Source organism: Centrocercus urophasianus, unplaced genomic scaffold (assembly GCF_019232065.1).
Source record: "Centrocercus urophasianus isolate 14NV4802_14NV808 unplaced genomic scaffold, USGS_Curo_1.0 seq_14, whole genome shotgun sequence".
Taxonomy (NCBI): Eukaryota; Metazoa; Chordata; class Aves; order Galliformes; family Phasianidae; genus Centrocercus; species Centrocercus urophasianus.
In genome coordinates, this window is record NW_024884586.1 from 19803130 (window position 1) to 19830337 (window position 27208).

The 27208-nt window shown below is 41.0% G+C and overlaps 1 protein-coding gene across 5 annotated transcripts in view; it reads left to right on the forward strand.

Moving 5' to 3' along the window:
* DPF3 (double PHD fingers 3) overlaps positions 1-27208 on the forward strand; it is a 159587-nt gene that overhangs the window by 66520 nt on the left and 65859 nt on the right. For all 5 annotated transcript variants that reach the window (XM_042814597.1, XM_042814598.1, XM_042814601.1 and 2 more), the window contains 2 exons: positions 2090-2250; positions 7367-7474. In XM_042814597.1, coding sequence (XP_042670531.1) covers positions 2090-2250; positions 7367-7474 — 269 coding nt within the window. The remainder of the gene's footprint in view (positions 1-2089; positions 2251-7366; positions 7475-27208) is intronic.

Consider the following 27208-nt stretch of genomic DNA (forward strand, 5'->3'; position numbering starts at 1 on the left):
AGTTCTTGTAACCTCACCACACAGAGGCATCCCTCTGCACTGCCCCCTCCCACAGCTCAGTCCTCTTGTGCAGCTCAGAGCTCTCTTTTCCAGACCCTCTACACCAGTTGCTGCCTGGGACTGGTGGTCACTGGTCAGGGACAGGGCTGCAAGATGCTAAATTCAAACAGGCATGTGCTGTATGGAACAGCTTAACAACCTTTGGAAAATCTATGTAGCCAAAAGGTGCACTGGCTCCCGGGTGTAATTCTTGTCTGTTGGGGACTGTCTTGTTTTCTCCCTTCTGGATGTTCTGAAATGCAGCAGCTGAAATCATTGCATCATGAATGAACATAGCAGACATCACCAGTCCATGGTGCTCATTCCACACCTACAGCTTTGGCATGCTGGTCTGCCTGCATCTGTTAGAAAAGTAACCTGGTGGCAGCTTTGTGGAGGACTTTTGGACTTGTAATTGTGAATAACTGAGATGTGGCTTAAAACACAAGAAAATGCTCTTTTTTCCCCACAAGTAATATTTTGGCTTTGGAACTCATTGCCCCACCATGGTTTAGGTGTGAAAAATAAAGATGGGTTGAAGTCAGTTGAATACATTCACAGAAGAAAGATTCATCAAATCTCTTAACATTATCCACGATTGGGTGACTTGACACTTGAGAACTGGTTATCAGCAACGAGAAGGAGGAGCCAGAGATTCCTGCCTCTGTTTTTTTGTTCTTCAGTAAGTCTCTGATATCAGCCCCTATCAACAAAAAGATAGTGCACCGATACGGCCCGTGGAGAGAGTATTGCTCCCATGAACGTTATGATGTGGAAATGACAAGTGACATAAAAAATGTGTATCAGACTGTCAAACACAGCAAAATAGTGATTTGCACCAGTTTGGCATTTAGAGGTGTGCAAAAGGAGTACACGTTTAAAATGGCAGTTGTGCCTATGGAAGGGGGGATAGTGGATAAACAGAACAGCAAAGGGAGCCTCTTTTATCTTTGTGTGTGCATCCTTCCAGCTCCCTTGCTGTGTGTTATACTCTTTTTGCACACTAATGAATATTGGAGTCAGTGCAAGTTAAGCTAAATCTCATTCTGCTCCTTTTTTTCTAATGAACTTACCCCTGATGGGTAGCTTTCCTAGCTATTCATGTCACGACTGAATTTCACCTTGACAGTAGATCAAGAATGAGGTTCAGCAGCATGGCCCACCTACTTGCTCCAGCATGACAGCTGCTTTGTGTCCTTAGGGTAGCTCTACTTTGATGCTTTTCCCTGTTTAGAACAATTTGGAGGGAGGATTTTGGTAATCTCCAGCAGGCAGAGTTTTTAAACCTTTCTCAAGGGAATATGAAGATCCTACAGAATTTTTGAACCAATATTTATGAAAGAAGTGACACTGTCTTTAGCTTGGTTCTTCCCACTGGGCTCCAGAACAAAGGATTTGCCACGCGGGATCTTACCAGCTGCTGCTGTAGCCTGCTGCTGTTGGTGCCTTAAACCCAATTGTAGAAAATTCTGGAGTGGTGGAGAGGAAACATCTAGTGTAAGCGTTGCAGACACGGCTCTAGCTGTTAAAGGGTGTGTTTTCATGCTTCAGAAACAACAGTAAGAAGACTGTGTCTTCTGCTGTTTTAGGTTCTTTGAACTAAGAAATGCTGGATTTAAGTAGTTCTAAACCTGTCTGGCTTTTTGGTTGTTCACAATACTGTAGGAGTTGCTATAGCACAACACTGACATGTTTGGTGTACTGACTTTGCTGGACAAACTACAGGGGAAGAGAGACAATAGAATGAGGTCACTGCTGTGTACGTGGTGCATGGCGCTGGGTCGGGGGCCGGTGTGGTTGCAGCATTTGTTCGTTCAGTAGTTGTGCCTGCTGAAAAGATCTGCGCCTGTTTTCTAAGAGTGTCGTCCTTTGATGACAGTTTCTGCATGATCTGCTTTGGTAGCGTATGGTGTCAGCCAGCTTTTCACGTGTTCAGGGGAAGTTTTTCTGGTTGTCAGTTTGAATAAACCAACCGTATGCCCCCTTTTCCCTAGACTTGTTTGAGGGGAAGAGCAACCTTTTCTAATCTCCGCCCTGTCTCTTTTGGCAGACTTGGGGACCAGTTCTACAAAGAAGCAATTGAGCACTGTCGCAGCTACAACTCCCGGCTGTGTGCTGAACGGAGCGTTCGCCTTCCCTTCCTGGACTCGCAGACTGGAGTTGCTCAGAACAACTGCTACATCTGGATGGAGAAGCGGCACAGGGGACCAGGTTGGTAGCAGTGTGTGTGCGTGCGCATGTCTGGAGGTCTGGCCACTGAGCCCCCATGGGATTTAATTAATAGAAACTCAAACCTGCTACAGGCCATGCAGAAGAGAAGCTGCCTAAACCTCTGTGCCTGCGGGGGATTTCCTTTGGTAACTGCAGAGAGCTGATCCTAATTATTCTCTCTTACCCGAAGAAGTGCCTGACATGGTAGTTTCTAAGACTGTATCACTGTAGCTCTTCTAATGCTATTGATCCCAGTCTGTAGAAGGCACAATGCCCTGTTCTAAGCAGGATTGAAATTATGTTCAGGGTGGAGAAGCGGAGGTGGAAGTCTCAGGTGAATGCTGAAAATAAAGTGTTTCATTAGGAAGTACATACAGTGGAGGTGAAATACAGGAGAGTCCAGCAACTGGAATGAACTTTGTTCTGATGATTAGAAATGTAGGTAAACTTCTAGTTCTATTTTGGACAAGTTTGGATATCAGCTCTGGAGTCTCAGTTTTCTCAGCTGCAGAAAAAAATTAATATACATCCTCAAAGACCTTTGGCTAAGTTTTTTTCCAATGGGGGAAAGGCCACCATTAGTTTAGCAGTCTTTGGTCAGTCTTTCCTTTGTTAGAATACATCCATCTGAAATCCTTGTTTTGAAAGCAGAGGACAATCACCAGTTCAAAGGCTTGATGTTACTTAAACAGAAATCCTGAAACCCAGTGAAAATTTTGCTGGAGTATGGCTGAGTATCTGATCCACAGTTAGCACAGGCATGAATTTTCTGACAATACAGGAGTGGATTTGTGTTTTTTCTTCCCCCCTCCCCCCCAGTGCATACTGGAGATCCAGGTAGGAAGGGGTCAAGCGTACACAGACACCGATCATGTGCACATATCTTTGTCAATTCCTGTAAACCATACTGGAAAAAAAAAAAAGAAAACAGAAAATCCAACCTGGAACTGTGGATAGATGCAGGCTGCTGTTACCTCCTCCACTGGCTAACTCGCTGCAGCTGTAGCAGGAGGAACACAAAGGACACTTGCCTCCCCTCCTGTGAGCAGACTAGGAAAGCAACTCATGCCTCTGAAGGGTGCTTATCTGAAATGCTTCCTAGGATAGGAAGGGACATATCTAGGATAGAGGGACAGATCTTTGCGCTGCTCCTGTTCCTAAAATACTCAAAGTAGGTGTTCTGTGGTCTTGCAGTACCACCAGAAAACTGTAGCAAAATGCAGCCACTTCTGTTGCAGGAGACAGCGGGTGTTTTACCAGCGTTAAATATATCCTAAGAATATCTCAGCTGCCAAAACTACTTCAGTAATCTGAGACTGCTAAATGTGGTTTATGACCACATTAATTTTTTTTTTTTTTAAATCTAAAATCTCCTAATTCCTAAGAGATTATGCTTTTGCAAGGATAGGTTTCCTTTTTTTTTTTTTTCTCCTTTTTTATTTTTTCTTTTTGGTTAATCACTTTGGCTTTGCAATTTTTGTTCTTGTAACATCAGGTTATGAGTAAGGTGCTGCTTTTTAATCCTTGTGAGCTCAGTAATAAACACGTATACATCCACTATATACACAAATGATGTTTTGGCAAGAGCACTTGCTACAAAGATAAGCAAACATAGTATTGTGTAGGTCTCATTGGTGTCTCTGCACTTAGAGAGGAAATCATCCTAGAAGAGTTACAGCATCACACCAGGAGCCAAGAGCTCTGTCACTAGTTCTCTGGACAACCTTTGGCAAATGCGCTGTGCAAATCTTTTTTGCTCACTTCTGATACTGAACTTTCCTGTGGCTTCCCCTGCAAAAGAGTCAGTGGCTCCAGTGGGAATTAATGGTAGAAAATTCCTCATAGAGAGTCTTAAGTGAATCAGGCTTTCTGCATTTGTTGCAGCCACCAAATCTGATGCTTTTGTTATTTTAATTTAGAATAATCAGTGCAAAATGAAGCAGCCCTCCTCCCCTATATTTGCTTTCCTCTTTCTTGACTTTTATTAGCCCATTTAGTGCTCCCTTGGGTCTCTTTGCATCATCTATTTCTTGTAGTATCGTTATGGTGGGTCAAAGCATCCTTGTTTAGTTTCAGCATCCCTGTTTTCAGGCTATAGACATTGTACTTATGCTCATACTGAACATCTCCAAGAATTCTTTGTCAGCCACCGTAGTATCCATCTTGTGTGCTATGTTCATTGCCATTTACTCTCCATAACATGAAAAACTGCATAAAGACAAATGGCAAAGCTCCAGGAACTATTTTCTTTTACAGAGAGTTTGAAAAACAGAGGAGAGTTGGGATCTCAGTCTATTAACCTGGTTTCTCACCATCCTCTTTGTTAAAGGAGTCAGAAAACTGCATTTCATGATAAACAGTTCAGGGTTAATTTCACACAATACTGCACATAACTCCCTCCCTCTTCTCTCCTCCTCCCCCAGCCTTTCACAAGAGCTCTGAGTTATGGCTCTCCTACACTAATGAGATAAACAACATAACTCACTGCAGGTTCTGCTATTTCCTCTATAAGCAAATGGTTGGAACCTTCTCTGGTTGCCCTATAAGGCCCCAGAGGGAGAGACAGCTCAGCTAGGACTGAAGACAAGACAGTAAGACATGCATAAGTGTTATTTCTATGTGCCCTGCATGATCAACTGTGCAGGGGCTAGATTCTGTTCAGAACAGACCTTTTTTTTTATTGCTTCTCCTCTGTGTAAACAGTCAATGGTCCATGCTTCACGTGAGGCAGTATGGAGACATATAGGTGTCAGGGCAGAGGATTGAAGATAGTATCTAATGAGTTTGAATCAAGATGAGGCTTGATATCTGTCTTATTTTACTGGATGGCTGTGTGTTAATGAGCAAGGATATTGCAAATAGGAATAGAGAGACCTGAACATCTCCAGAAATTCTCTGCCAGCCTTCTTGGTATCTGTCTTGTGTGCTGGATTCACTCTCATTTAGTGTCCCTGACCTGAAATACTGTCTAAAGGCAAATGGGGAAAAAAACCTCCACAACCATGGATTTTGGTGTTGGAGGAACTTAGGAGCCTATCTGCCACCTGGAGTGGGCTGCATTTCTCCAAGGGAGGAGAATTCTCCACTTTCATCTATTCAAGGATTCCTGCTGTGTTTCTCATTGGCCTTTCAGCATTTGCAGTTGGCATTCAGTGTCTTGGCTGAATCCAGAATTGCCAATTCATATGTGAGTTCACAATACTTGAACCCATGTTAATGGATATTATCTCAAAACTGCAGTGGATCCTTGCTTTTCTCCGTCTGGGAGAAATGTTCAAAGCAATGGTGCCCACTTCATTCAAATCTCTCCTCTCTGGAGGTCTGTGCAATGGAAGGTTGATTCTCTGTCCTGTTTCCTTAGCCTAACAACCCTGCTTTTCAATGCTGTGAGCAAATTTTTGAACAAAACCTACTGTGAAAGGGTGAGGCATCTTGCCTCCACCTCTTTAATGACTCACATCAGAGCAGGCACAATCCACCCCACCATAATAGCAATTGTTTGCAGTGGTTAATGTTTGCAAAATGCCATGTAGAAACGTGTCAAGCACTGCAGAAGTACTGGTTATTCACATTTTATCCTTAAAACAGTCACATGTGCTGCTCACTAAAATGCATCCTTGTTGTGTTGGGCATAATGCCTAGGAATCTGTGCAGTGACAAAAGAGGATGTGCAAAGCCCTGGGCCTGCACTGTGACCTCGGGCAGCCAGGACCTCTGTGAACATTCCATCATTTGGCCAAACCCAGGCAGTATGATGTAGATGCTCCATTTATGCACCAAGGCCAGGAAGCAGGTGGAAATCATTGAAGTCTGAACTGGAATCTCCAACAGCTCAACTATTTCAAGCCAAAAGCTTGCAGAACGTGATTAGCCCGTACCCTTAGGGTGAATAAATTTGGTGTATGCTTGTCTCTTATTTATTTTTTTTTCCTAGTGACAGTATATTGTCTTTTTTCTTGTGTTATCTGCATCTGACTCAATGAATCAGCTTTGTTCCAGAGCTGATATGCTCTCTGGGCCGTCTCAGAGGGAATGGCAGAGAGCAAGCCATCCTGCTGTTCTTGAACAGATTTGCTTTACTCGTGCTGCCTTAATGATGTCCAGCTGTTTACTGCTGGTACTGTTTCAGATATGGTAACATTAGTAATGTCCTCTCTCTTATGTGGTCTTACTTGTTTTCTGAGGGCAGTGGGGTTGGAACTTCAGTTGTGCTCAGAAGCCCCTTCAGGAATAACATCAGAAGGCAGAAGAGTAAAAGCAGAAGTGGCAGACAGAGAGGTCAACGGAAGCAGGGGCGAGAACAACATTCTTCCAGCATTTCTGGATCTTGTTGGGTATCAAGAGTAACTAGGGCAGTAACTTGTCAGTGTGCTTCTGTGTTCTTAGTAGCAGTGCATTCACAGGGCCCTGCTGTGTCCTGAATACAAGAGAACAAAGCATAGCTTGAGCGTTGGCTAAGGGATGCCTATCATGAGAGCCAGGGCAGCTCAGAGGCCAGCAACACCAAATGTGAATCAATGGAGCATGCAGTAATATAAACATTACTGCTGTATTTCCTCCCTAATTCAGGATGTGGGCATGAGGAAGGTAATATCCAGAATAAAGGATCTCTTTTTAAACAAAAGTCCAGAATTCAAGCGAAAATATTAAGTCTCAGTAGCCAGACCTCATGGATTTTTTGTTTGCTTTCACTCAGAAGACGTTTTCTGAGCTGGTCTGCATACCAGGGCCTTATGATTTGTGTGTCGGAACTTCATCTCTTCTCTCCCAAGGCACTTTCTCTGCCCGTGGAGGAGACATCTCCCTGTGACCCAAGAGAGGCTGAGATTCTATTTACCCTGAAGGAATCACAAATTATTTATGTGCAGCTCTGGTTTCAGTGAGCTGAGTGAAGTGTACGAGTGAGACCCAGATTCTCTGTAGGCCTGATCCCCAGAGGTGCCAAGGAGCCTCCGGAGTGCTGGATACCTTGAGTGCATAGTTCTGCATCACAGTTTGCAGGATTGAATCCTCTAACAAGAGACACTGAAAGGACAAGGGAAAAGATGCTAGAGACAGTGCTTTGTGGTTTACAGACTGAAATATGATTGTTTTATTTCTTGCCTTTAATTTTCAGGCCTGGCCCCAGGTCAGCTGTACACATACCCGGCACGTTGCTGGCGCAAAAAGAGGCGTTTGCATCCTCCTGAGGATTCCAGGCTGAAGCTGCTGGAAATTAAACCTGGTACGTATTTGTTTGCCTCTCTCTCCTGTGCTGCAGAGCAGCTGGCATACACGCAAACCTGGCATTTAGACCGTGGACTCCATCTTTGTCCCTCTCCATCCATTTCTCTTTGTGTTTATTGCACCTTAACTCAGTTTGCTGTAACAGTAACCACTAAACTCTGTACTTAACTCATGCCTAGCAGAAATGTGGACGGCTTGTGCTAAATGAAATGAGAGCTGAATTTACCTTCCGTAGGAGTGAATCCTGGGCATCCACAAATAAATGTATAAGGATGTGAATGATCAGTTTTTTTGCTATTTACTGCCTCAGTGTGTTATTAATACATAATCTTCCTCTGGCATCTGCCAACTAGTTTTTGTGGAGACCACTGTGTGTGAAGAACGTTACACTGAAAAGATTTATCATAAAGGGACCAGGGGCGTGACCTGAAATCTATTTCCTGAAACAGGAAATAAGAATTAGCAAAGATTATTATGTGGTGAAAATTATGCCACATTTGTATATGTGTGTATATCTATGTGTGTACCTTAGTCTATTCTTCTTTCACTGTTATTGTCCTTGGTATTCTTCCCACACAATTAAGCTGTATGAAGTGATGAATCTGGATGCTGAGCGAGTGACTGTAAAGCAGATGTGGAGGAACTGCAGCTGTCAGGAAGAAAGTAGTGTTGTGCATTCTTCCCTGCAGTTAGTAATAAAGGTTTGCTGTCTTTGGGTCAGCTGTTACGAGAAAGAGGGAGAGCACAGCTGTATGTGGTTTTTAAGAGGTGAGACACTACCAGTTTAAAAAATAGAGGAGATCTCTAAAATGTAAATTAAGAATGTTTAAAAATAAACCTATTTGACAGAAAAAAGGCGTCTGGGAACTGAGCTGTACACAGCAATATTGATAACTTTGCTTCTGTGCAGTGGTGAATGAAAAGGAAGAAAAAAGCAGTAAATGGACAAATTGTAAACCCAGTAAAATCAGAGGCAAAATTCTTGTTGACGTTGGTAGAAACAGGTGTTTGAAGACTTCAGGCTGGCAGATGTGAGCAGGCAGTTGGACAAAACGAAGAAATGTCTGCTCTGTTGGGGTGCAGACTAAGGATGAAAGCTCAGCCAGTAGATAGAACCAGACCTCATAGCAAAGCCAGCCAAAAAGAACTATTGAAATCAAGTCAGGTTACTCGGATGTCAGTGAAACTGAACTTGAGGAAGAGGATGATGTTGACCCACAGAAATCTCTACTTCACTCTTTTTTGATGTTGCAAATGCTGTTATGCCTTGGTAATTTAGTAAGGCAAAGCAGTAGTGTGGAGTTAGATTCTTCTTTGTTTGCATTATGCTTCTGTGCTGTACTCACTGAATGCCAAATTAGTGCATCCTACTTGCCACAGGGCATGAAAGGCAATTACCACAAAGTTATCAGATAAAGAGACCTCAGCATGTCTGCTTCTGTGTTGTTTTCCCTGCTATAAACATTTCTTCTGCATCTCAAGAGTGCTACTGTTGTTGCATTGCCAGTGGCAGCCAAATAAGGCAAGTTATATTGCTCTGCCATTTAAATCTATTTTCCAACCAATTTCTATCTAGTGATTAACTTTCTTTATCAGTTACACCATGAAATAATTTCAATCCATCTGTGCATATCTGGAGTAGTCCTACTAGGCAAAATGGGATTTTTCCTTTCTTGAATTTGAAAGTATATGATCTACAGAAAACATTGGAACTTCATTTAAAGGTAACTTTTGACAATTTTAGAAGAAAAGGTTTAATTTATTTGCAACATGAATTGTAGAAATGCTGTACATTTTTGAAGGGGATCACTGAGATAAAGTCTAGCACTGAACCTAGGAATCTATCTCCTGCTGACCTCTTTATTCCTCAGTTAAACATTTGGTGACCGTGTGGGGTGCAGATATGGCGATGGTGATTTATAATCCCTTAGAAGCACAGTGATGATGTAGGACATATAAAATAAATCTGGACGGAATCTCATCTAAATATTTCAGTTTCACTGTACCTTGGTCTTGGATATCCTCATCTTGACTTAGAGCTGTTCTCAGTAGTAGATCACTATTTGCTTGCTTGTGCTGGGTTAATGTGAAGCAGCTAGTTTTTAGGATAGGAGACCGTTGAGAGTTAGTTATATGTTATATAATACATGCAAGCAGTGCAATTCTACAACATCAGATTTGGGCTAAATCTTATTTTTCTTAAGTTGTACTTTTGTAAAACATTTTTACACTTAAGATTTATTTTTCAGATGCATTTTTAATAAAAATTCTGTTACAAAGTTATAGAAAAGAATCTTGGCTTCAGAAGTTTCTAATCCAGCAGTCAGAGAAAACAGAAGAGGATATGAATGCTTGTTTGGGCTTTTGGAGAGGTTCATTACAGAGATGAGTTGTGTCCAGAAGTTTAAGAGTTCTAGATAATCTGGGAGATAAAAGACCTAGAATTTTTGTTTGGTAAGTCATAGCTTGTCAGCAGTTGGTCAATAGATAGCTTGAAGTATTGTCTTGCTAGTAACTTAGGAGTATAATGTATAATAGTATATATTAGTATAATACTAATGATTTATTAGTAAGTACGTGTAGTACTAATTCAGGGTTTATAGTTGCAATACACTTCTGCAGTGTTGGTACTTTGCAGCTATGGTATATTTGGTATTACCAAAATTTAATGAAGAAAATGTTGCAGTGTTTTCTGTTTCCTGTAGATTGTATTCCAACACAGTATCCTGCTTTTTTTGTTGTTGTTGTTCCTTTCTTTTTTGTAAAATGCAGGTGCACTGTAATATTTTTTTCTTGGGGTCAGTTTCTGCTTTCGTCCTAGTAGAACATGGTGCTTTTACTGTCTTTATTTGTTGCTCTTATTTGTGAAGTGTTCCATTTTAAGAATAGTTACAGCTAAAGCTGTGTATATCAGAACACTGGAATAGAGGTTGCTGATGCAGCCTTTACATGTCCATTTTCCTCTGCCACTGTATTCTATGTTAAGTGCATGGACAGCCCTAGCGAAGTAGCAGTTAACACTCTAAGCATCCTACTCCAATAGCCAATAGATATGTGATAGAAATAAAGTATTGCCAAAGCTTACTTATGGTAACTGCCTCAATGACAATACAGTCAATATTATTATCAGACCTTTATGAATAACTCTAAGTATTCCTGGCATTTAATTTCACGTGAACTAGTATTTGTATTTCAGTAGCAATTCATATCATTGGAACCAAACATTATGTCTCAAGAGCAGCCAAGTTTTCATCATTGTAATGGATGTGAGGTGTTACAGAGAGCTAAAGTTATTAGGTGTTGATATGTTCATGAAACTAGGTCTCTGCCTCATTCTGTTCAACCAAGTTTGGGCAAGCCTAGCTGCCTGCAAAACTGGGCAGTGGTATTTGCATGGCATTGGAACAGTGAGAGGACTGAAAGCAGGTTGTGCTACCACATGCACTCCTTACCTGGTTGTTCTCCTGCCTTTTAAGAGAGGAAGAGCAGAGCAGAGATCCTCTGTATGGTTCATGTGGGAATGGGAGAGAGAGACTTGGACTGAGCTGCTTAGCCTGTTATCTTACAGGAAAGGGAGGAGGATTTCCAACTTTGCTACCATCACCTTGAATTGCAAGTGCCACAAAGGCAAGCAATAGAGTTTTGGCCTTTAGTAATATCAGAGCACTGGAAAGATGAGGTTTTGAAATAGAAGAAAGGTTATGCCCTGATTACACCCAAGCACCTTTGAAATCTTAATTGCTTTCTGCCCAACATGCTTAGTGGTTTTGTGGTACTGGGTGATAGCATGATTCTGTGTTGGGTCAGGTATCAACATTGTGAAACTGGTATTACCTACAGTAAACCCTGCTGACAGTTGGGTATTACACAAGATTTGCAGCTATGTAAATGAGAACAGACAGGATGCCTATGGCTGTGAACTCTGGAATTTAAATTGGTAGTGTCCCACTTCAGTTTTACAAGATGGCTAAATATAGATGTGTACCTACATGCACGCACACAGAACTTTAAGTGTTTCACGTGCTATGCAATTGTAGAGAATATGGCTGGAAAGTTCTCGTCTCAGTTTATTCCTGCCCTTTGATTTTTAACTCCAAAAGGTGATAGAGAGGTCTTAGAGCTGGCAGTGTTCCCATCCATTTAGTGACTGTGGAGTACAGTTTGTGTGTGCTGCTCTCTGGTGAGACTGAGCTGTGTTAGGGTTCATCCTCTTACTTACCTCTGGGTAGTGTTCAGCTGAACTGCAGAAATAGCCAATTTTTTTTCCTGTTAGCAACTCTGAAGTAGTAGAAATAAGCAAAAATTTTTTTTTGCTGTGATGGACCACGTTCAATCAAGACCAGATTTTTGGATGGCCCTTAAACAATGCCTGATCTGTTGTAGTCTAGGAAACACCTCTGTGATTATGAACAAATGAACGGATTCCTTGCAGATAAGCTACTATCTCTTCCACACATCTCAACTTACCTTGTAGAGACTGCGCTTGACGGTAGAAGGTACTGTGTTTATCATGGGAAGTGCCAAGTGCCCTCAGCTCTTGCAGACGATGCTCAGCCTATCCGTGGAGATCAGTGCTCTTTACGGTGGAGCACTTCACTAAGATAATGTTAAGCTGAAATTAAAAAGCACAGAGCAGAATTAGCATTACTATCATTTATACGATAGCATCTAGAGACTCAAGCAACTTGTTAGACCACTATCCTGGGGATCAGTTTGAAGTAGTCTTATACTATCTGCACACTGTAGCAGTTAATACAGTCCAAATATAAAATATACAAAGAAAGTCCTTCTATTCTAAAATGGAGAAATAAACTGCAAAGAAAATAAATCACTGGTATGAAGATCTAAACAGAGGTTTATGGAACAGCTGTTTCCGGTAGAAACCAAGAACACAGAAATAACTCAGTTCTCCTGAGTTCCATACTCTTTCCCTTATTGGCATGTCCGGTGTCCCTCAAAAACATCCGAGCTGGAATTCCGAATTCAAAACACTAATGAGAATTTCCCTTTCACATTTTTTTTCAGATGGGCCAATTAATATTGACCAGCTTCACTTTCAATTTCAATGCTTTTCTACACATTTTTGCTAGTTCTGCGATTACTTGCTAGTTCTTGTTTACTATTGCCAGACAGCAGTATTGTTTCCCTATGAGCTCTGTATGGAAATACGCTTTTACATCGAAAAGTTTGGCTGTTATGTAACAGGTATGGAAACTTCTCTGTGATTAAGGGATAAAATTTGTCTCTGTTTTATGGCCCCTCTTTAAAATCCATGAAGATTAACTTAGGATCAGAACTGGCAGGATAATTCTGGTGCCAAAGTAGAGTGCTTCTGTGAAATTTAGAGAAGAAATTCCTGAAAGGGACGTAATATCAGAGGAACAATTGCTCTGACTTTGGACAGCTTTCTGCAGATCTGACTTTACCAAAGATACTTCTGTGGATAGCTGTTTGAGTTCTATTTTGTTTTAAAATATTACTGTTATTTACTTTCTGTAGTTTTTATAAACATTTGCTGTGATGAAATCAAAATTTAGGGCAGATGTGACACAAACAGCCAGCAGATAGGTGCAACTTTTACAACTTTTATTCTCTGGTGCCTTGATCTAGTTTCTTCATGTAAGAGGAGTTTCATTGCCTGTTACCAGATGCTGTGTTGTTTGCTGTCTTCTCTCCAAACTCTTGGGATTCAGTTGTATTTGGAAATTTGCTTTATACTCAAGTATATCTGTATATATAAGTACTTGGGCTTGCAACATTACGCTGCATGTCTTTTACAGTGTACTCTTTAGTACTTTTAGATATTGTGAGTTTAGGATTTTTCTTTTTTCCTTTTCATTTAGTTGAAATGGATTTCAACTGATTACACTGATTTCAACATTTAGTTGAAATGGATTTCAACTGATTACACCTGCTAGATATTTCTTTGTGATAGGATTGGAAATGGGCTCTGCATGTATCTGCTTCTGTATTCAGGCAGAAGCAGGTGGTGCTGCAGGGCCAGCAGAGGGAGCAGTGAATAGTGTGCTTTTTGTAAGGACGAGGCCTGACTCTGGTCCACGTACACTGAAGTAGGTCAGGAGTCACCTCTGCAGAAATGAATGGAACTCGCTGCTTGTAAAACTAGGGTAGGAGAGTGACTGAGCCTACTGCGTGAGTCAACGTTTAACACTTTTCTTCTCTGGCAGGAATAGGTTATTTTTAACTCTTTTTTTCTTTTTTTTTTCTTTTTTTTTTTTTTTTTTAATGGGATTTGATTTTTGTAGGGGGTGCCAAAATAACAGTTCTGTGGTGTATTTATGTCAAATGTTTGGCAAAAATTAAGTGAGATGTCAAATAGCTCAATCTCAGAGACTGTGGACAGTGGTGAGGTTCATGTTTGAAGATGCTGCATAACTCATGTCAAAGAATTTTACTGTGCAAATCCCACAGCTGTCCTGGAGGTTTTGGTAGAAATAGAGTGGATCTCATTTTCACCTGCTCCCATCAACATTTTTTGTACCCCATGTAGAAGTTAAAAAATACTTATTTTTGTGGCAGACATAGTGGATAAGCATCAGTTCTCACGTGGTGTTACAGTGCGCATCTGCACAGTAGCTGTGCTGAATCCTCAGGTTGGATTAATATACCTATGTTCTTATCTCTTTGGGACAAACTGAAGATTTACATTATGATACGTATATTTTTAAGTTAGGGCTAAATTTAATAAACTTCAGCAGGTGAGAAGGAACATTTATCAGCACTGTAGGAATCCCTCCTTAACAGCCCAGCTTTTCTTCTGATCATTTCTTTAGCAAATTGGGAATCTGTCATGAAAACAGGGTGGGGGAAATTCATTGTTTACCACCTCTAGCTTTTACTTATACCAAGGTAAATATAGATTTTTGCTGGACTATTTTTTTTTTTTTTTTTTTTTGGCTTCCTATCCAGCAAAGTACCTGTGCATTGTCCTCGATTTAAGTAGGTGTTTATTCATCAGATAAGCCTGCAGCTTACAGATGAGTTCATCAATGCCACAGATAAAAACAGTAGGCTCCAATTCTACACTAATCTTGCCTTCAGATTGTTCACAGCAGGACATGGCACCACAGGAAAGAGCTGCTGCTCTGTGACCTTTACACACTGAGCTATGATTAAGGTTAGAAAAAATAACTTTCTGTCACCAAGACAAAACACATCAATGTGGGACACATAACCAGACTCTATTCCATCTCATCAACCATCCTTTAATGCTTCCAACGTTTTGGACTTTTAGCAATCTGAATCTCTAGCCAGATAGTTTGCTTTCCTTTTCTCATGTGGCGCTAAGAAAACTGGAGAACCTATCCCTTCTTGCATGTATTCACTGACATGGAGTCACAATGAGGAAGTCCTGCAATGAAATATCTTTGTCCCGTTGCCAGTCTGCATTGGAGGTGCCAACCTCTTCATTTCTTAAAGTTCTGCCACACAACCCCTTACTTATATTGCCACTACACCGTACTGTGCAGAGGGCAGTGGAATATCTCTTTAATATTTCATTTTCTCTCAGTTTTTCAGTGTTTAAAACCAAGGTCCTAAAAACATCTGTCTTATTTGTCTATTTCAGAGAAGTGCCTAACTGTTAGCTAATAAATCTTTTTAGAGAGCTTGGGAAGAATAGGGGAGATCTTTAAATAAAAAGGAATGTATGAATGTAATCTACTACTTGCCAAGCCTTTAAAGTGCCATTAATAAGCATTTTGGCCATCAGCATGTAGCCTTTCAAAGCTGCTGATGAAAGTGTACCAATGCCAGTGCAAAACCTGGGCATATGTGTACTATGATGGCCAAGACAACAAGTAATTTGGTACACACCCATTTAAACAAATAAAGAGACTCAGTGTAGGTGAGTTGTTGAGTCAGTTTTCATAAGGCTGGCTGAGCAGCTTAAACCTTAGGAAGTTATCTCAAGTTCTGTGCAGTGTAAACTCTTCTTGCTTCACTTTGGCCACTGGCAACTTAGCCTGCTGTACTCCTTATGTCACTGCCATGGTTGAGGTAATGTCCGTCTTTTCCTTTAGTTCATGTATTGTCCTTGCTGAACGCTGTCATGTGTACTAAGGTACAAGCTCTTAGTCTAATTTAGCTCAGTGGGTTTAAGGATGAAATTGAATGTATATTCCCCTCAAATGGGATTTCATGATTTTGCAGGTATAAAACAGACTCATTTCTAGAAAACCAAGTAATATTCTATAAATAGTCCAGCCAAGAAAACAAAAACATTGCTGCTGCTCCATTTTGCTGTTACACTACTAGAGTTAACAGGATTAACTTTGTGTAAATAGTTTCTCTTTCAGTTGCGGGATCTGGAACAGGTCACTACAAGTATTTTATATGCACAGTTTTATTGTGAGAACTGTGTTGATTAGCTAAGACTGCTCACATGAATTACCTGCGTTTACTCTTGGTTCTGGTGTGGCTCAGCTAGTTTGCATAATTAGGAGAAAGCTGCTTGCAAAAGCCACTGGGCTTTGGAACCTCTCTGGATTTTGATCAAAAGCCTATTGAAGCCAGACCCCTCTGGCTCTAGCAGTTAGTGGTTAGACTAAGGCAGAAGTAGCAACTGAATGAGATAAAGCAATTTTGGAAACTGTTAAATCTTTGTCTTTCTGAGTCTTGTCCCTGAGAGTGAGAACGTAGACTATACATGGTGACCCCACACAAGGCTGTTGTGAGTTCAGAAGCCTGGCAGCCACTTGAAGGTAGTTTTTCCACTGGCGTGTTTAATGTATTTGTGAAAATGGAGTTAGGTGACTTTGGAGTCAGGCTGTTTTGAAAATGATTTGGGGCAACTAGATTACTGTAGCAGGCCATTAAATTGAAGGAGTCAGTTGTGTGATGAACTCAGAGTCTTTGCAGTCTGACTGGTGTATGGAAAGCTTGGAGGCAGCTGAGATGGTACTGGCTTGAGATACCTGAGGCTGCTTGTGCGGGTGCTTACATGTGGCCCTATCCCCCTTTCTGTGTTATCCAGTCCATTGTTTTGTTCTTCCACTGTTCTTGGCTACTCTGTGTTTGACCCACATTGGGCTGCTGGGAAGCATCTTTGTGAAGAGGTTTTTCACCGTGTGCTTCCTCAGCTGCCAAAGCCTGATTGTGAAGGCAGTGTCTCTAGGAGACATTATTCCTGCTGGAGAGAGAAAATGCTGTGGGATTTATCCCCTTACTATGAAGTTAACATTGATGTCTCTAAGTAACCATTAGAATTATTTATTTCTGAAATAAATGCTTTTTAACCTTAATAAGGGGGAATTGTAGGTGAGCTTAGGGTAAGATTATATTATTTCTTTGAGAAGAGGTGGCTTTGAAAAAGTGTGTCAGTGCTCTTTGAGCAGGTGCTGGGGGGAAAGACGTGGGTTGCCAAAGCAGTCCCCTCCGGGCCTGCAAAAGAAAGGGCTTTGAGGACCCTGGGGGAGGTACCTGGGGAACTACTGCTACCAGTGGTTTTGTTTCACTTGTGGCACAAATCAACTGCTCTCCATCAGAGTGGAGGGACAGTGGGAAGCTGTCCTGTGGCAAGCTTGCAGCTAGAGCTTAACCTGATCAGCTTTGCCAGCAAACCTCCTGGCACTTTTCTTGCCAGTACAAATTCCTTAAAAACAATAAGCTGTGTTGGCAAAGAGACTTCTGTGAAACCTAAGAATAGTTCAGATGTGTGTACTGGACACAAGATCCTATGAAATGTGTATTCTCTATTGAATGTGTAGGACCTATTTTGTGCGTTTGTGTGATTAATCCATGGAGTTCTTTGGTAATCACATGAACAGGGCTTTATAGGATCATGTCCCCACAGCTTAGTCTTCTAAGATGCCAAGCTGTCTAACCCCAGATGAGAAAAGCACCTGAGTCTTTAAGAATGAGTGATCTTTAAGTAATTAGTGGGACTTGTCACATGCTTAAAATCAAATCTACATATAGAAGAATTATTTGGACCAAACTTGAAGATTTAGTACTGAGGATCTTGCAAGATAGAGCCCCATAAAATCACTGGGCTACTAGATTTACCACTTAAGAGAATGTGTGCACTGTTTAATGTAGGAATTACTTAAACATTATAGAATGTCAGTGCATTCAAAATATGACTTTTAAAAAAGGTTTCTTCAATTTTATTGTTCTCCTGGCATATAGCAAATTAAATTGTTTTGTAGTTTGAAATATTATAAAAATTCTAGCAGGTGAAGTTTTTCTGGTGCATATAGAAAGTGAAGAGCAATAAATGTTAATATAAAGTCCAGTGTGAGATCTTACAACCCAAGACTTACAGATTTGCTGAGAGTAGAACGAAGGTTGTGGTGGTGTCCTCTCCCTCATCCCTGCACCTTCCACCACCTTCCCTGGTGGATGTTTTGTCTGTTATTCCCATTCTCTGGGGTAAACATTTTGCACCCTTGCAGTTGTCAAGGTATTAAGCATGTTTTTAGTGGACTTCAAATCATTTCTGTATTCCCTGTGTTTTGTATTTGATTTCCTAATAAACTACAGATATTTTATGCTTTAGAATTCAGACATCACTGGCATTTGCCATGTAGTCCATTCCCAATAATAAACACCTTGGTGGAGAGAGAGGGTTGATGCAATGCACGTTTGGAGAGGAATAATGTGCAGAACAGATACATATGGCTTTTCTATGTGACGTCTTCCAGACCAGAGATCTCACTTAGGTTGCACTTGGAACATGATTTCCCCTTAAATTAACAAGATGATTTAGGGCCACGATCTTAGCAGCTGTAGGTGTATACAGTTCCATTAAAGTCTATAGTGAGTGACAATTTACATCAGCTAGAGCTGTGGTTCTTGATGTAGGAGAAAAGATGAAAACTTCTCTTATGATGGACTTCTGAATGTGTGTAATTACCCTCGGGAAGTATGGGATAGATTTCTTAGGAACACATATGGCCATGATTAAGAACCTAGGCATGTCCTGCAAAGCTGTAGAGAAAATTCTTTTATTGTTGGCCTAAAGTAAAAAGCATTGCATGAAGGAATAAAAAACAAATTTTCAAAACTGTAGCATGCAGTTAGTACTAAACTGCATTTAAGCACTAAACAAGTGGCTCATTTCTTTGTATTTTTAAGAGATGCTGAATGTCTTTACATTGTCATGATTTGCTTAGTGAAATGTCTGTGAATGATGGTTACAGATATATGCTATTCTGACAGAGTGAAGTTCATAGCTGTAAGAATTTCTGCAGTGATGTTTTGTTTGTAAATGATGCTGTGGGTACATCTGCCATGTAATGTTCAATGCCTAAGTGAGATAGCAGCATGGCAGGAGAACTGGAAATGCAGAGGCTGTATCTGTAAGCAATGCTATAGACCAATACAGTATCAGCAAACAAAGATACTATTAACTAAATAGAAAGAGTCGGGATTAAGCGCTTGGTGCCTCTGAAGCTGCTATACTAGGATGGCACTATAAATATACTTACAGCATATTCTTCTGGGGAGCTTTCTTTCAACGTCTGAACGGGGGAAAAAAAAATAGCCTTTTGCTGAAGATAAAGCCTCGAGTACATCTGAACTCTCAGCAAGTGCTACAGATGGAACCAGAGTGCATCCAACTTTTTTGTTTTGCCTTTCAATCCTGAATCTTAATTAGTTCCCTACTGCTTTAGTACATGCACAACATTCTAATAGTCATAAGGACCTACTCCAATGCACGTTGCCGTTTCCACAATTCTCTCTTTCATACCAGCAGTCCCCTCCCCTACTCCCCATTTTAGGAATAGTGTAAAGAAAACTAAATAGCCAAGCGTGTAGCTGTAGATTGATGAGGTTGTCACACCATTCTCTTCACCATTTTCTTCCACCCTGCACTGTTCTCTAATAGATGGATGATTGCTGGGGGGGAGAGTTAGCAAATCCCACAGCCAGATGTTCAGGGATGGACAGAGCGACCTTCTCCAGGAACCCAAAGGAGTATAACTGTGTCCTTCTGAGGGAGAAGGACACTCAGATGCCTCCGGCTGCCTGTGTTTATCTCTCTTTTCAAAAGGAGCACGAATGGGCTCAGCATGGCTGCAAGGATGGATGTTTCTCAGAGCATCGGGGAAATGACCAGTCATCCGTCTCTTCGCTGTGGAGTCTGCCTGCAGCCATCAATCTTGTAGCCCAGCACGGCAGCTCCTCTGGCTTAGTTTGGCTCAATGTTAGATGAACAAAGGGAAATGAAAGCTGAGCAGAGGAAAGGAGAGGAGAGAAACTATTCTCTATTTCGCTTTATTTTCCCTTGATATGGCTCTCTCACCTTCTCCCCCATTATCATCTATTCTTGCTGTATTTTGTAAGCTGTGGAAAATGGCCAAGAATGTAAGTTTTTAGGATCTAGGAGCTTACAGCATTTTTTTTGTTAGCAGAATAGAGAAAGGAGAGAAATATTTGAAAAAGGATAATTCAAGGCCCAGAGCCTTCATTTTTCAGAGTTTTCTGTGATGGTTTTCAGAACAAGATGCCATAGCTTAGCTAGCTTAGCTGCAGTAGGCAAGGACAAGGAGCACAATAGCTTTCCTCCATCTTATTTTCTTCCCTTGCCCTTCCTGATTCCTTCCTCAATGCCCTTTTAGTGTTTCAGATGTGTGCTTCATCTCTTCACTCCTGTTCTGTTCAAAAAGCAATTGGAAGAGCCACATTATGGGGCTATTTTGGAAAACAGTATGTACCCCAGTATACGCCCAAGAGCCGTGCTGGCAGCTCATGTCAGCAAACACTGGTTCACTTGAGCCTAGCCTGCCTGTTACAGAAATGCTGGGGCTGCATAAGCTTTGCACAAGCTGCCTAAGCTTATCCAGCACCTGTCGTTCATGCTGTGAAACTAGAGGTCATTACAGTATCTTCATTGCAGTTGATAGGCAACTTGTCACAATAAAAAATTCAGATATGTCTGCTTATAAACTTAGCATTGAATCAACTGACTCTAGTACTGAACTTGGATGGGACGCTTTTTCCTGAAATCCTCAGCTGTGATCTACTTTGAACCAGTCTGAAAAGAAAGAGGTATTTGAATTCACTGCCTGTGCTGGATTCCTAGAGCTAAGGTCTGTTTTTTTTTTCCCACGATGGGCTGTAACATGGTTGCTTACCTTGTGGTCCCCTAAAATTCCTGCCTCTGGATATCATAACAGAATGTATTTAGCTTACTTTATAGAAGGCTTATTTAGAGATAGCATCACTCCTGTTAGCACCACCCAATGTGGTATGATTGACGTATTTAATAAATGTGTGATTATATTTACTTCTAATTTTCCTCACTAACCTCAATGATTTAAGCATCAGGTCTGAAAGAGCTCAGCTCCCCTGCAGAACTGTTGTAGGAGATTTCTCTCTCCTACTTATATTGTAGGCAAAGAATTGAGATCTTCCAGGCGTGCTCAAAGCTTATTAGGAGATTCAAGGCCCAATGAAGCACTAAGAGCAAGCAAGGGAACTCTGCAAAAGCAGATATTGGACGCAGAGATGTGTCTGAGCAGTCTTTACCTGCTTCTGACCCAAATATGCCATCTGGAGTGAACAGGCTTATGCCAAGATGGGGGAAATTTATACCATCCTGGATTTAAAAGACTGCTTTGCTGTGGTGGTTTTTTTTTTTTTTTTTTTTTTTTAACTTTTTTTCCCCTTTTTATTCTAAACGAAAGGCATAAACTCTCAAGAAGGACATTTATTTAGTGAAAACCAGTTTTTCCTCCCCCAATCCTTGCTTACGTAGGCCTTATAAGTGGGCACAAGAACTTTGTGAGTGGGGATATTCAGAGAAATCCCATATTCAGAGAAATCCCACAGCCTATCTTTCATATTTTCTGTACAAATCAGATGGCATCGTTTTCTAACTTGTGACTTTAATTGTACTCCTTTCAAATGAATGGTCAGATTTTCTGCTGCTACTCATTTTGCCTGCCTGCAATTTTTGAAAAAGACGAATCTTGTTCATGCTGTCATGAGACAGCCTACCCCAGATGGCACATTTGTGTCTCGGGATGCCCTCTGGCTGGCCTTTTGGCAGGCATTCCAGTGGCTCTGAAGGTCACCTTGTTTACACCTTGCCTTTTCCCCCTCCCTATTCAGAGTCTTGCTGAGCCTGCAGGCTGGGCTTCACCATCTGCATTTTCTCTGGTGCCATTAATCTTCCTGTTTACCATTCTGTTATTAATTCTAGAGTTCACCTTTTTGTCTAAACGTTTTATAGGCCTCTTGGAATTCCTTGCCTTTTTTGTGGCAACAGATCTGAGCATTGCAGTAGATGATTCGCTTTGTTCTTTTCCATTTTTGAAGGGATCCCTACTAGGATCTCATGCTATTTTTCTATTGCAAGCCTTCCTTCTTGTAGTAACATTTCTCAGTTATATATCTTGATCTATCAGATGCATCTAACTGTATGAGTAAATATTGTCCTCATTCTTTGGAAACCATGAATTGGCCACTGAGTGGAAGTAGTTCAGTGTTTTTCTTTCTCTTAGAAAGAGCAAGTGTTTAAACCTGGTTTTGTGAGAACCTGCGAGAACACCTTGCCTTTTTGGTGTATTTTATTTGTATGTCTGAATGCCTATGAATATTAAAGAAGTCTACCAAATCCTAGAGGGTAGATGAAAACTGCCTCCTCTTGACAGATAACAGTAACACAGAGGGTACCTTTGTTAGAGAATGGCTGGAGATCACGTAGGATAACAGCTGTTAATAAGGGCATCGTCTAAGATTGTTGTTTCTATTCCTTGCTAAAATAATTGGTCAGTTTGCTGTAGCCTTTCTGTTTTTCAGCAGTGTTTATGCAGTTTTGGCACTTAGTGAGCTGTGGGTGCTGAACGAGCTCTGCTGGCACAAATGTAGTACCAGGGCCAGGATACTTGTAGTCTAGCTGAGCAGCACTAATAAACCCTGCTGCATCCATGCTGATGCCTTCAAGCTTCTTGAATGTCTCTGCCTGCTCCCTAGCACTTTGGGCTTTGGAAGGGCCTCATTAACTGAGCTGCAGCATCCCATGAGCATATGGACTCAGGTAGAGCTGAGCTCTGCACTCTGGCAAATAACCTCCTGCAATCCCAAGTAGGAGAAATTGCAGTGCAGGCTCCCAGGAATATTGCAGGACTCAGATTGACTTTGGCAGGTTTATCAGCTCTGGCTTAATGCCGGCTCTGCTAGGCCCAGTCTGAATTAATTGGGATGCGTGTGCACTGCAGTTGAGAGATAACTGCATTACAGAGATTTATCTGCTACTAAAGGTATCCTCTCCACCATCCTTGATAAGGAAGAGGAGACGCTATGCAAAATGTCACAGAATTTGTAGCAAGGTTAAGGTATGGCTGTTTTTATGTATGGTTTATGTATGAGGCTAGATTCAGTGCTGTCACGTACCGAAATAGTACTGTTGGTTGCAGCAGAGGCCCACTCCCTGTTAGTAACTGCAGGCTGTGCACTGTGGGAGTGACTGATAGCTGTCTTGGTAGTGAACAATAAACGGGTTCTGGTTCTTCTGATGGGTCAAAAGGCCAAAGACCCATCCATCTGTGTGAGTCTACCTATACAACTACTTGCAGATAGGTTGACCAAGTTGTTCAGTTACACCAAAGAGGCCATAAGCAGTATGAAAGGGTGGTGCAAAGCCTGGAAGGATAGGTTACATGCTCAGGAACTTTCTCGAGATTGTAGCAGTTATCCAGCCACTGTCGCCTGATACTATCTACATTGCTTGCTTGTTCTCATTCTGCTGAAGTCCTGGCTTTGTCTGAGTCCATCTAGGGCACAAACACAAGAGCAACCGTGAACAGAAGTGAGTGTTATAATAATGTTACCAAAAGGAGATACTCTTTTACGGTTTGAACCTTGAGGGGTAGTTATTTGATCCAGCATTTAGTCTGATATTGTAATTTGGCAGTCTTTGAAAAGCAGGTACAGTATATTAAATGTGACAATGATTTATATGTTTTCTGAGAAATAAATCTGTAAAGAACTTCTAAGAGACAACCAACAAGAGGGCTGTTTTTTATTTTATTGTGAGACTTTATAGAGGCATTCTAGTCTGCCAAGGAAATACAGCTGCTTGTAAAGTCCACATTTTGATGATGGGTTAAACTAAACAATATTTAACCTTATGTTTGAGGGCCTCTGCTCTTTTTTGCAGTTTTATTTCTCCCTCCTGTTGTGTTGAAGTGCCCTAAGGCATATTTTAGCTAGGGATTGATAGAGTTTTTCCATTGGAACCTGATTTTAAAATTCAAAGCTATCCTCTGATTTTTCTGCAGTTTATGGTCAGGCTGAAGAAAGTGTTTGGTCTCCCTGTATCGTATTTTCTTCTGTCTTCTTCCACCTCTTTTCTTTCTGTCCCTGCCCCATTCCCCCAACCTTACCATGTCAGCAGCAGCTTTGAAGTAAGAGGTGCTATGGATTTTTCATTTTCCCGGTGTTCCCTAGGTTACACCACAGTAATCTCTAAAATTCACAACAAGTGTTAATAAGATTCATTTTGAAGCAGTATAGAATCTCATGGTTTCAGTATGTTTCACCATGTGGGTACAGAGATGAGCTCTGAGCTCTGCCCCTAAAGAGAATTTTCAGTTAATGGAGGATAGTCCTCCAAACTATTTTTTCCACTCCAAATGACTGATGTATGAGAAAACAGATACTTGTTTTCAAGTAGTCTTGCTTCTAACCCATGTTTATTTTTCTACTTGACCTGATTCTCGTTCTCACCCTGGTACTGTTTGTCTTGTGATTGCAACAGCACACGTGAGATTTGAAGGTGGAGTTGGAGGGAGAGTTGAAAGGGCTAAGGGAGCAGCCTTACAATCTCTAGACCAGTATCTGTCTTGGATTAAAAAGAAAGCAAATTTGATGTTTGCAAGTATCTAGGGGCATTTGTTTGGCTTTAGAGACCCATCATGAGACGCTGTGTCAGCAGCAGTCTAGTTTTAGTAAAGGCTGGAGTGGCTGAAGGTCCTGTGGGTCGTGGTTGGAGAGGTCTGGAAGTGTAGAGCTAACACTGGAAAGTTTGCTACCGATGGGTGTAGTGATGCTGGGAGAACAGGCTGAGATGGCAATGATTGTGAAACGCCAGGATTAGAGCATAAAGGCACTGGCATTTAGCATTTGCCCCTGGGCTAGCAGGTAATGGTGCAGTGAAAGTAGAGTTTTGGAGATCTGTAGGAGGAATGGAGATCAGTACTGTGCTGTGCTGGCAGAGGCATGCTTAAGGGCAGCGCTTGCAGAGCCCTATCTTTAGTGTATACCTAGTTCTGGTCGCTGCTTTCAAAGCATCCATTCCAAGGACAGCAACAAATCACTGTACTGGCCAAGCAAGCAAACAAACATGCTGAGGAGAGTCTGGTAGTGCCCGTACAGAAAAGCTGCAAAATCCAGCTATTCAATGTAAGCATTGTCTCCTCATTCTCTCTTAAGGGATTCCGTCCTCCCTGCCCCCACCCTTTGCACTCTAACGCTGTATTTGTGCCTCGGAGATGTGGAGATGAACATATGATGGATGGATGGATGCTGCTAGTCTGGGTTTTTCACCACCATTTCCCCTGGGGCACTCTGTCTGCTGGCAGAGAGCACCATCCCAAAAGATGGTATCTTTTGCAAACTCGACAGCTAACAGACAGCTTCTCTCTCTGCATATTTCCCAAAAGAAGAGCAGGCTTAATCTGGTTTTTATATGGCATATTTCATTATAATCTTTTTGACTTCCCATGTTCCCACTACACCATCATAAATAAAATGCTGGGGGTGGGAACAGCGGAGATGCTGAGGCTTCACACTCTTATGACACTGATAGATTCTCATTTTAAACTGTCATGGGATTTAATTGCTTGCTGAGCCACTGCGCTGCACTTTCAAACACATCCTGCCACATCCTCTTAATGAGCTTAGTGGCTGCATTTGCTCAGCAGTAGTTCTGTTTGCTGTGAATTAGGTGGTTTTTTAGACCACCTATGTGATTTTAAAGAGCCAGTGGTTCTTAAGGTAATATCTTTGGATTTATCCATCTTAAACAGCACTTCACGGACTCCTAATATATTGTTTCCTCTGGCACTTTTTATGTTCCAAAAAAACAGCACCAAGAAACAAACACACGAAAAAATCTATGTGCAAAGTCAGTGTTTGTCTAAGAGGGTTTTTGGAAGCTGGATTGCTTTGGTTTGCATAGTAGCTGTCTCTGGCATGATAGATCATGCTGGAACTCACCCAATAAGTATCTCTGTTCCCAATTAGAACTGGAAATGGAGCTGCTTAGGAGTGCACAGAGATGATGGCTTGGGTGGCAGCTGCTACTGTGGAGATGGAAATGATCCATTGTAAAACAAATACATTATGCTGTATAGAAAAAGGAATGATTGTTTTTAATTTATTTTTCAAAGAGACACTGAGAAGTTGCTTACCTCTAATGCATCTTAAACCAAATGTAATACGTGTAAGGACAGTCATGTACTGCTATTTTGGTGAATCGGAACTTGAAAAAGCCCACCATTTTGTAGGATTTGTGGAAATGTGATTCTTTTGGACATGGCATCTCCATAGAAAACAGATATTGGAATGGTGCTGGCATGGGTGCTTGCTCAGATTCTACCATTGCAGACTATTGATCTTGATAAATAGAGAGGTTGTTGCACTGGGCTGGTAAGCAAAAATGACCATGTTAATTTAATCACCATGGAAAGGACTCTGCCAAGTTAAGAAACATACATTTTAATTATCGGTAGACATGCGTATTTGCATTGTGCTATATGCACATTTAGCTGTGACACCAATGGTTTATTTAAACAGGAAGAAGTTTTAAATGACATTTTTGTTTTCATTGATGAATTTTGATTTACTCTTCTATTTTGCTTAGTTCTGGCTTTCAATGTGTGCTATTCCGTGCATCTCCTACTAAGCAGATGCTATTGTATTTGCAATACTAATCAAAAGGTAACTTAACTACAAACTGTCTTAAAATTGTTATATTAAAAAAGAGTAAGCTTTTAGTTATATGGCTTTTACTAGTAGTTATTACTTGTTCTATGAAATTGCTATGTCTGAAGAAGAGCTTGTGATAAAAACTAGGAGTTACAACAGAAAGAATTTAGAACAATTAGTAAGTAGCAAATGTTATTACCTGTATTTAAACAGGATTTGGATGTGATTCAAGAATTTAAAGAGCCATAAATTCTACATGAACACTGGAGAAATTGATTGAAACAGTAATTAGGTGTAAGCAGTGAGGCACCTGGGAAATGATGATATAGGAGGTTCTGACTGACTTTTTTTTCTCCCAAAGGAAAATCATATCTCACCACTCTTAAAATTCTCCACATGATATGTAAAGGATTAGGGGATAAGGAGGTTGACAATTTACTTGGACTTTCTGAAGACCTTTGGTCTTCTTCAAAAATAAACAGTGCATTGTCTCAGATCAAAACTTTTAGAATAAAATATGAAACAAAGAATTTCACACACAAAAAAGAAAAAAGCTAACAGTCGGTGCATCAAGGTTTGGTGTTTGTTCCAGTGTTGTGAAATGTAGAAATGAAACACTTGGAGAGAGAGAGATTGAGCATTTAGATACAAAAATTTGCACGTAGTGCAAAGTTATCTGGATCAATTGTGGCCAGGGGAGGCATCCTGTGTGAGGGCCTCTTAGTGGGGATCTGAATGTCCTTTGAGAATGGGCAGGGGTTGGACATTTTCATTTGCGTTTGAAGTCTCATCTGCTGGAAGTTCTTGTCCCTGTTACAAGATTGTTAATTCT